Here is a 10996-nt window from a genome sequence, read left to right as displayed (position 1 = left end):
AAATTTTTTTACCTACTTTTAAATTTAAATAATTTACGTTTTCATTTTTAGTACGTACACTTTATTGTAAGTCGCAATGTATTGCGAAATTTGTTATGTTTAAGGTGTGACAAGCGACGCCAATTTCAATGATGATGACGTACATTGAAGATAATATTTAATTTGTATGAAAAATAGAAAGTCTAAGACTTCATAATTTTAAAAGTTGTGTCATGTGTCACCAATGTTACCATTTGAGGAGTACGATCTAGTATTTGCTCATGTTACAGGCGCCACCCGGTATGGTCACATATCGGCTCAAGACACTAACTTTATGAGGAACTTTAGGAGGGGTTACTATGGCTATTCAGAACAAGATAGAGCGAATGGACATTTGCGTTTGTGCGTGTAATATTCACTTTTATTTTCATAGTTCTACTCGTTCTTATTTGTACATGTATTTCCGAAAAATATATATATCGCATAATACACACATTTCCGTGAGTTTAGATACTCTATTTAATTCTGAATATCACTTGAGAGGTTCCAAAAGTATCAGTCCCAACGTAAACTGAAGCCGAGCGTCCGGAGCTTCACGAAGGTCTTAAACACGTGGTCCCAGAGGTCGCTGCTGATGCCGAATGCTGGAATATAAAATAATAATAAAAAACATTGTAAAATAACCGCCTAATTATTTTTCGTAAATTTTGGCTCTCTGATACTAACCACCATAGTCATAGTTAGACCATATGACGTAGATACTTAAAATTTTAAATAGTTATAGGAATTACCACCACTAACACTGAAGAAATCAAAGCTGCTAATATTTTATAATTCATTTTGTTAGTTTCTTCTTCTAACTGACTGTTGTGGCTAAGGCTCGAAGGGCTACCATTTCTCTAATTTATTTTATATATATACTTACCTTTGTCGTGGTTGACGAAGTGGTGGTTGGAATGGTAGCGCTTCATCGCGTAGAGGTAAGTACCGTCGGCGGGCGAGCCGTGGTGCACGTAGTAGTGGATCATGTCGTATGTTAAGTAACCTGAAATAGAAGAAGTAAACATAAGAAAAAGCGTTGGTAGCCTAGCCGGTGAGAGCGTGCGACATTCAATCCGGTCACGGGTTCAAACCCCGGCTCGTACCAATGAGTTTTTCTGAACTATGTACGAATAATCATTTGATCGCTTTCAGTGAAGGAAATCATCGTGAGGAAACCGAACTAAAGCCAATAAGGCCTAGTTTCCCTTCTGGGTTGGAGGGTCAAATGGCAGTCGCTTTCGTAAAAAGCACTAGGCCTACCCCGATTTTCAGAATCAGTTTCCAATCGGATCCCAGGCTCTCATGAGCCGTAGCAAACGCTGGGAGGAAGAAGAGAAGAAGACTAAATAAACAAGCCCCTTTCTAAATAATGCAATGATGCCTTTTAGCGGCCTCCTAGTCTAGTCGGTAGTGAACCTACCTATCACGCAGGAGGTCCCGAACTCGAATCCCGGTAAGGGCATTTTTGTGGGTAGTCATCACTAATATTTGTTCCTGAGTTATGGAAGTTATATAAGTATCTTCGCCTAGTACAAGATTTGCTCATCAGGACTAGGTCAATCCGTGTAAGATCATTCCCAAATATTTATTCATTTATTGGTAAATACAGCACGTCCACATTTCGAATCTCCTCCTTGTCCTCTTAGTCCTTTCTCTCTCTCTCTCTGGTCTGAACTTCCTCCCTGTCGAGGTTTTGTCAAGAGACAGTATTGTTTTTTTCAAAAAAGATGACCTCCTATTAGGCTTTTAAAGATTAAAAAAGCACGCAATAATTAGAATTGTAGAAGTCTAAAAGCTAAGTTATTACTCGTAGGCGGGCTATGTGCTTGTTTGATACGGATGTGGTATAAAATAACAAAAGTAACAAAATGTATGTTATGGTAATTGACATTTTCACTCGGGCAAACTGTTTTGTATGTCCGTATGTTCTCTACAGGTCGCAATTTTCATCCGATTCTCGTGAAATTTTGTAACCAGATTCTAATGATTATATAGTTTTTTTGTCGATCCAGTTTGGAGATTTTTTTTTACGATAAGTATGCGGAACTTGGTATAAATGACTTAAGCACCAAAAGGTGGTGCTAAAGACCATTGTGAGTTCACTGTGATAATAACTCAATGAACTACTTTTACATTTTCTGGGCTTATCGCGAGGTCTACAGCTCACAGAACCACTAGTTAGTTAATCAGAGATTACGAGAAACGATTCATCAAACGGAAATCATTTTGATTCTGCTGTGGATTTTTTTTTTCGTAACATTTGGTTAAAATTTGGATGGTTTGAAAAGCTAATTTTCGGTAAAGTAAATTGTCCCGAAAAAAATGTATGTAATTTGTAGTAAACAAAGCTCGCACGTCGTAGACGTTTTTGCTTGATACTCGTAAAAAATAGTTTAGTATGGGTTAGCATTAGCACATTGTTACGGGTGAATTCTCAGTACGAGTATAACTTCAGACGTCGGTGCTTGTTCAATTCTTACAGTAGATGTTGCTATACGCCACTCTAAGGCGTTGTGGGAAGCAATGACAAGATTCGCACACATCTGGAAGGCCTCCGTGGCTCAGTAGTAGGCAGAGGTGTTTGGACCGGTGTTCCAATGGTCTCAGGTTCGACTCCTGCCGGAGGTGTCACTTCTTGTTAATAAATTAGTATGTAATCACCCGTTGCGTTACAAAAATATCATACTTTTTCGTAATTCATTAAAATATATTTTAGGACATACGGTGAAATTACGCTTATATTGTCCAGCCGGCCTATGATGGTTTTGTCATTATATCATTAATCATTTAATTCTTGGATTGGCGATTATCTGATAAGTGACTTCATTCGGTATAAAGTCGCGAGGGTAACCTATAATTGACTAATGATAGCGCGACATATTTTGAGGTTTTGAAAAATGAATTTTAAACTCTATGCCTTAAGGCGTATTTTAAAGAATAGATGATTAAATCACATTCTACCACTTATCTTCATATGACATTAACAGTTAAAAATTATCCATGGTTTGTGCTTTTGAAAAATAAATTGTAAACAAGTATATTTAAAGCGTATTTTAATGAATAGTTGGTTAAATGACATATTACCACTTATCCACATTTGACATTGATAGTTAAAAGTTATCCATGATTTAAGAGTTTGCAAAATAGATTCTTATTGTGTTTAATTAAGACGTCTTTTAATAAATAGTTGGCTTAATGATAAGTTGTGTCTACAATTCATACATAGCAAATGGGGAATCATTGCTCGCTTAGATTTGAAGGCACGTTTTAAGGTTTGAAAGACAGGCAAATGTAGTGAAGCGTGTAAGGTGTTCAAAATTAAGCGTGTAGATCATTTCCAACATTTCACACGATGAGTTACTTTTGGTACGGACTGTGCCTATTGAGTGAAATTAACGTAAGGCGGTCTTCACACTGGCGTTGCACCGCATTCCATTGCGATGTGGATGATTTAGTATACGGCAGAGTTCGCTATAGTTTTCCTTCAATAGTTTTTCGCCCGGAACTGAGAACTCGCGGTTTGCCAAAAATTATGTATAGCAATTGCATTTGTTGCACCTACTTACTCGGAAAATGATAAACTCTGGTACAGCAACTTGGTCAGTAGAAAAAAGGCGGTAAATTTTTAAAAATATAGGCGCAAAGGGTCTCCCATATAAAATTTAAACTTTGCGCCTTTTTCTACTGCCAAACTGGGTGTGTTTGAGTATAGTTTCAAGTCACCATAGAGATTTAAAAAGACCGTATCTGTGGTAAACGGTTACGTTTCTTGTCAAATGACTATATTATGTAATTTTGAATTCGTTTATCTTGCTAATTATGTAAAATGGTACATTTAAAAACAATATCAAAAACGTGTAAGCCGGGCTTTTTCATTTGATACCACCGACCACACTTTCTTGCAAACAAGTTGACTAGAATAGCAATAAGACCCCTCACAAATAGCTTTTGGGTTTCTAGGCTCTTATATAGCTCCAGAACCCCTTGATTGAGCCTGCTCATAATTTAATTTAAATTAGTACAAAACTAAAGTTATTGCATAACAAGCTATCCTCTGAGAGCTCTTAAAAAAAAAAAATGTCGAGACCTGCCAATAGCCAGTCGTGTGTTCCAAGTTGAATGTATGATTTTTTGTCATATTATTTGGACCCAACATGGTTCGAAAGTTAGAGGGAGGGACTCTTCTTTTTTCTTTCAGAGCGATTATTTACAAAAATATTATCTTTATCTAAAAATGGTCATGAAAGACCCATATTTGTTTTAAAAGACTTATCTAATGACAGCCCACACCGTAAGTTAAACACTACGGTTTAACTAACTCACGTTATTTTTGACACTTGTGCGACATGTTTCGGAGAACCTATTAGGTCTTCATTTTCAATCATGTCTAGTTCATGTGAGCATTCACGCTAGTCATATTTCTTTTTTGCTAAAGTTAGACTCACAACCGTTTAAATTCGATCCCATGCCGTGCTTATTGTTAGCTTGGCTCAGTTAACTATGAACTGCAACATCCTATGTATACCTTATATTTCGTAAATGAATGACTTATGACGTCACAAAGTTTATGACTTCCCCTCCCTCTAGTCACAACATGTCACATTTTCTTGACCCCCTCTCTCCCCCTTAACGTGTAATCTAATTAATGGATGACCTCTTGGGGCTAGTCCGGTTTCCTCAGAATGTTTTCAGGAAGGTAGTGTTAATGAACATAACAAAATAAAATAATACTAGGCGAAATATTTATTTATTAATAGGGCACGCTTCTCTGCATGTAATGCATCCCTCGAGCAGCGCCCCCTTCCATTTCCGCTTCAGGTTCGCCTTTTATTGGAAGATTTCTGGAAAAAAGAAAAACCTATTATACCTATAATGTAAAATAATCAAAAAAACTTTTTACAAAAAAAGTAAACCGACTTCAAAATAAAATAAAATATTATACTTTTTTAAGTATATGCATTACCAACTAATATGTTTGAAGTCGGTGCCTTATCGTCAGTTTATATTAAAATTTCTGATCACAATATCATATTGTTGCATTAAAACTACTTTGATTAAGCTAATCGCAAGATATAAGGTAATTGCAGCAAAAACAATTAGAAGTCTCACAAGTTATTTTCTCAACACATTATGACGTTAAGATTTTATAATTAAGTGAATAGTTAAAAAAATATTCATATTGTCCATTTCTGCCTGAAACACAAGGAATCCTAGTTAAGGCATTTGTAAACCACTTTTCTCTAATAACAATTCTTAGTCTTTAAGAGCAACCAACGTAGGTACAATACTTTTTCAATGGATGTGGTAGGCAGCTGCCCCCAGTCTCCCATTTAAAAAAACCCATGTACATGGGTATGTGTTCGGTCACCGCAGAGAAAATTTGAGGAGTGGAGCCCTAAACATGGTAGGTAAACCTAAATTTAATTTATTCATAAAGTGTCCAATGTCCATGCAATTTTGCAGATACATCACGTAAAACTAACAGGTGACTTGCATGGAACGACTCTGGGTATCTATGTACCTAATCGCGGAAAACGTCAAACATTTCACAAATATTTATACTTAAAATATTATAACAACGGTTATATGTATATGTAATCTCTTAATATTTTAGAAATTACAAAATAGTATTTGACTACCTATTTGTATCCGATTTAGCAGAATGAATGATAGATGAGTTGTAACAAAACGTACTAATCCCGATTCAAAGTAATCCCCATTGGTGTTGTCAGGGATTACTTTGGCGATCTTACGGTTTACAAGAAAATATCGATTCTGTCCATCCATTCGATTTATTCTAAAATTTCTAATTATGATTTTGCATTTATTACATACCAACTGAACGTTTAGCGAATGAATTCCTTTTCTGTTTAGAAACTGTACGCCATGCGGTAAAGGTTATGGAAATATTTTTACTTGGGTGCAGTCTACTGTGCCTAAAATGTTAGCAACCCCATATGCCTCCTGAACACCTCTAATTTTCTGGGAAGACTATCCAAGTGTCCTTGAGTCTGTAAACAATCCAACACTTTCATGATTTGGTACTTTAGCTACACGTAGCATTGAATAATACTTACATAAATACATATGTAAGAGTGGTAAAGAAGTTGCATATAATAACAAAAATAAGGTATGATTCTGCATTGAAATATTTAGGTAGAAACCTTCAAATACAAATACCACAAAAATCCACATTCAAGCCTCATTTGTACTTCATGGTCCCTAAAAATCTACGTAAGAAAATAAATATAAATATTTTGTTACTGACTGCGTCTTTTTGCCTTCATATGTCTCACTGCACATCCATACTCGTATTTTTTTACCTTCTTATCTCCGGTGTCAGTGGTATTCTGTACCAAAATGGACATGCCTTCTATTCACCACAATTACAAATTGATCCAAGTACCGGCTGACGGTAGACTGAGCAATGGACAAGCCATGGTCTTGTCCAGTTCCCCGTTAGTAACTACCGTCAGCCAATAGGTGCAGTGATGTTAAAACCTAAAACAAAGACTTGTAAGTAGGTATATCATTATGAAATTATGATTATGATCAAGGTGGTAAAGGTAACGGGAATGATTTGAGGAATAGTGCTGTTAGCGCCTTCTTGGTGCTACCTTTATGCGTTGCTGGCCGCTGATCGCCGTATTCATTTTGAATTCTGGTTTTTGACTTTGACGATATATATGCCAATTAATTTTCTTATGGTGTGATAGATTTTATTTTTACAAAGAAGAAATGTATGAATTTATTTACTAAAATTTAAATATATAACAATAAAGTTTATATGTTTGAACGATTGTATGTTCTTAACATATTTTGGTGACCCCGACGTGATCGACGTGACGTTATTTGATCAAATACGCAATATTTGTATGAAGATTGCGCTGAGTTGAAATGAAGAGTATCCTTCGGAGAATATCCCAGTTTATCCAATAACGATTACCAGATGAGTTGTGAGTTTAAACCGGTGAGAGCACGGATGGCTATTGCTGGTACCCATCAACTATCAATCGCTATTTTATCGTAAGTAATTAATGGGTAATTCTACGAAGCGCGAGATTATTACTGTAAGTACCTCTATGTACCTAAATTTGCTTTAATGCGTATGCAAGTATAATTTACCAGTTTAAAATAATCTCGCACCCTCAAAATGGAGGAACTCAAACGTCAAAGAGGAAAAGTTCGGAGAGCTTTAACCCTATTCAAAAAATTCCTCACGCCGTTGTTAGATAAAAATAATCTAACTCAAGTTCTTGTAAATGAATGCACTCTTAGGTTGTCTAAACTACAGGAGGCATTTAATCTTTTCGATGAAATTCAAACTAATATTGAATTACAGGATGATTCTCAGAGTGAGCTGGATGCTCGAGAGGCCACAGAAAATGAGTTTTATTGTGTAATGGCTCAGGCCCAAGAGGTAATCGCCGCCTTTAAGGAAAAGGACCATCAAGGGGACGAGTTCTTCAGCCAGAGCAGCCGTCAGCGGGGAGGAGCAAAAAATGTGAAACTCCCGCAGCTAAGACTTCCTCCCTTTGATGGAAAGACAGATAAGTGGCTAGAATTTAGAGACCTTTACCTGTCTTTAATACATGACAATGAGAACATTGATGACGTTTGTAAATTTCACTATCTCAAGTCATACCTTCAAGGCGACGCAAGCTTAGTTATTAATTCTGTGTCCGTCTCAGCTGAGAACTATCCTATCGCTTGGTCTCTTTTACGCGAGCGATATGATAATAAACGTTTGTTAATCAATCAGCATTTAAAGGGTTTGTTTAGCATAGAGCCTTTGTCGAAGGAAAGTGATGAGAGTTTACGCAAATTAATTGACAATTTGTCAAAAAATGTACAAGCACTCAAGTCTCTTGGTGAGGAGACCGATAAGTGGGATACCTTGGTTATCTATATCGCCTCGTCGAAACTTGACGTTAGTACCGCGCGAAAATGGGAAGAGTTTCGTAGTGACATAACTTCTCCGTTATTACAGGAGTTTTATAAATTTCTTCGTAACAGAGCTGACGTTTTAGAAACGGTATCTAGTTCGAGGAACGACAAACGTCAAATTCAGACGGATTGCAATAAAAACGATAAACGTCTAAATGTTACTCCAACTAAATGCTTTGTTTCGTCAGGCCTGTCACCGAGATCTCCGACTAGCGTGGTGGTAAATGAGTGTCATTACTGTAAGCAGGATCATAGGCTAAGCGATTGTTCCAAATTTAATTCCTTATCGGTTGATGACCGCTTCCTACAGGTGATTCAATGGAAGTTGTGCAAAAACTGTTTACACCCTGGCCACACTGCTTATCAGTGTCGCACCAGTATTGCGTGTAGGGTTTGCAAAAAAAGGCACAATACCATATTGCATAAAGAAGTGATTACCCAGCAGCAAGGTGAAGAGGAAGCAGCTGCCGGACCTAGTAATAATATTTCACGTCCTCAAATGTCAGCAGCTCCTTCGCCTTCAAGCGTAAGTCATGAAGCTAAGCCCCAAGCATGACTAGCATTGTCGCGCGCCGATTCGTGGGTCAAGTCACGCTTTATGTATAAAGACACTAGCGGCGACGCAAGCTATGATGAGACTTCTGATTCGGCTATCCTGACAAACTCGACTGACACGACTGTCACGTTAACAGCGGCAGACCGCCGTCATATTATGTTGGCTACAGCTCTAGTTGAGGTGACTATTAACGGAAACAAGTTTGTTTTGCGCGCGTTGCTAGACAATGGTAGTCAGTCTTCATTTATGACTGAAAAGGCTAAACAAAAGATTGGTTGCAGTACAATTATTGTAAATCGCTCCATTTCGTGTCTTAACAAAATCCCTTTATTTATAAATGAATATTGTGACATTAATTTACATTCACTCCACACGTCATTTATAGCTGAAGTGCGGTGTTATATCATAGCTAAGATTACGGATGAGCTTCCTGCAGTCAAGATAGGAACAAAAGTAGATATTCCTAACAATATTACCCTAGCTGATCCTAAGTTCCAGTCGCCGGCAGAAGTCGATCTCTTGCTTGGTTCTGATATATACTGGGACTTGATTGGGCAAAGAAAAATTAAGCTAGGTATAAGACGACCATATTTAGTAGAAACCGAGCTAGGTTGGATAGTGGCTGGCCCTACGGGGAGGAGGCCCAGGGACTCTACGAGTTCTCATACTATCCGCTGTAACTTTTCACAAGAAATTAAAAACCAGTTGTCAAAATTTTGGGAACTGGAAGAGTTACCTAGTTTGAAATCTGTAGTATCCTCAGATTATACTATTTTAAGTTAGGTTCAAGCGGAACCTCGGAGTTTAAAAACGTTTGTCGCAAATCGGGTTGGTGAGATTCAAGAATTGTCTTATCATAGTTCATGGAGACACGTGCCAGAAGAGATGAACCCTGTTGATTTGGCATCAAGTCAAAATGTATGTACCGCCGATATTTGGTTTCAGGGTCCCTCTTTTCTTACTGACCGTATGTCAAATTGGCATAACTGAATCAGCACCTCAGCGATACTAGTTGCATACCCGAAATGAAAACGTTTACTCTTATTGATAATACAGTAGATAAAAACTACTGTGTCGTAGACTTTGAAAGATATTCGAAGTTGACGACTTTGCAAAGAGTCTTTGCATATGTGCAAAGATTTATATACAATTGAAGAAATCTGATAAAGCAATCTCAACTAGAGTCTTTCGGGGATGATCTTTGCTTATTGCAAAAAGATAAACCTTTACCTTTAAAGTCTCGAATACTCAAACTTCTACCATTTATAGATGAGGACGGACTACTACGTGTCGGTGGTCGTATTCAGAATTCTTCAGGCAGTTACACGCAAAAGCACTCCGCATTATTAATTACTAAACACACATTTGCGAAGCTGTTTTTTCAGCGTGAACATAATAAAACTTTGCATGGACCTGTTAAACTAATACTAATTAATCTACGCAATCAATTTTAGCCTATACGCGGGATAGATTTAGCTAGGAGTACGGTTAATAAATGTAAAAAGTGTTGGATTATGAAGGCAAAAACTGTAAATCCTATAATGGGGAACTTACCTGAAACCAGAGTCACACCGAGTCTGCCATTTAAGGTGTGTGGAGTTGACTTTGCGGGACCCTTTTTGATTACAGATCGTAAAGGACGAGGCTGTAAGATACCCAAGGCTTACTTAGCTCTTTTCGTTTGTTTTTCGACAAGGGCTTTACATTTAGAACTCACCAGTAGTCTTTCTACTGACGCTTTTATTCAATGTCTCCGACGGTTTATATCTCGTCGTGGTTATCCATGCGAGATTCATTGCGTTAATGGTTCAAATTTTGTGGGTGCGAGTAACGAACTTGCTTCCTTTCTGAAGTCTAGCAATAATTCTGTAGCTTCGTGGGGGGCTCATGAGGGTATAAAGTTCGTGTTCTCGCCGGCTTTTTCTCCACATTTCGGAGGGATATGGGAAGCCGGAGTCAAGTCAGCTAAATTCCATATGGCACGAGTCCTAGGCAATACTCACATGACTTTGAAGAATTGACCACGCTTTTCAATCAAATTGAAGCCATGTTGAATTCTCGACCGCTGACCTATTTATCGACCGATCCCAACGACCTGGACCCATTAACGCCAGGTCATTTTCTGATCGGACAGTCATTGATGTCTTTACCTTCTCCGAACCTGTTGGTCATCAACCCAAATCGGCTAAGCAGATATGAGCACATCGAGAAAATGCGGCAGCAATTTTGGAATCGCTGGCACAAGGAGTTTCTGGCCAAATTACAGGAACAGATTAAGTGGAAGGTCAACACACAACAACTTCAAGTTAACGACGTGGTTGTCGTTAGAGAAACAAACGTCCCTCCAATGAAATGGAGAATGGGCCGAATAGTTAAATTGTTCCCCGGACAAGACAACGTATCCAGAGTGGCGGATGTTGGCACGGCACGTGGCATAATACGAAGAGCAGTTCATCGTCTATGTCCACTACC

The 10996-nt window shown here is 37.9% G+C and overlaps 1 protein-coding gene and 1 long non-coding RNA gene across 2 annotated transcripts in view; both read right to left on the bottom strand.

Annotated features, from left to right (window-relative positions):
- Nucleotides 1-372: 372 nt before the first annotated feature.
- Nucleotides 373-10996, bottom strand: part of LOC133515786 (uncharacterized) — a 47952-nt gene continuing 37328 nt past the window's right edge. Inside the window, exons 5-6 of the mRNA XM_061848369.1 lie at nucleotides 905-1024; nucleotides 373-623 (exon numbers count right to left, since the gene is read on the bottom strand). Coding sequence (XP_061704353.1) covers nucleotides 535-623; nucleotides 905-1024 — 209 coding nt within the window. The 3' untranslated portion in view covers nucleotides 373-534. The remainder of the gene's footprint in view (nucleotides 624-904; nucleotides 1025-10996) is intronic.
- Nucleotides 4742-6179, bottom strand: LOC133515787 (uncharacterized). Its single transcript, XR_009799070.1, has 2 exons — nucleotides 5857-6179; nucleotides 4742-4862 (listed from the first exon to the last, which is right to left on the bottom strand). It is a non-coding gene; the product is annotated as an uncharacterized LOC133515787 (long non-coding RNA).

The sequence above is a fragment of the Cydia pomonella genome, chromosome 3 (genome assembly GCF_033807575.1).
Source record: "Cydia pomonella isolate Wapato2018A chromosome 3, ilCydPomo1, whole genome shotgun sequence".
NCBI classification, from domain to species: domain Eukaryota; kingdom Metazoa; phylum Arthropoda; class Insecta; order Lepidoptera; family Tortricidae; genus Cydia; species Cydia pomonella.
The sequence above is the reverse complement of the archived record's forward strand: the minus strand, read 5'-3'. Positions and strand labels throughout refer to the sequence as shown.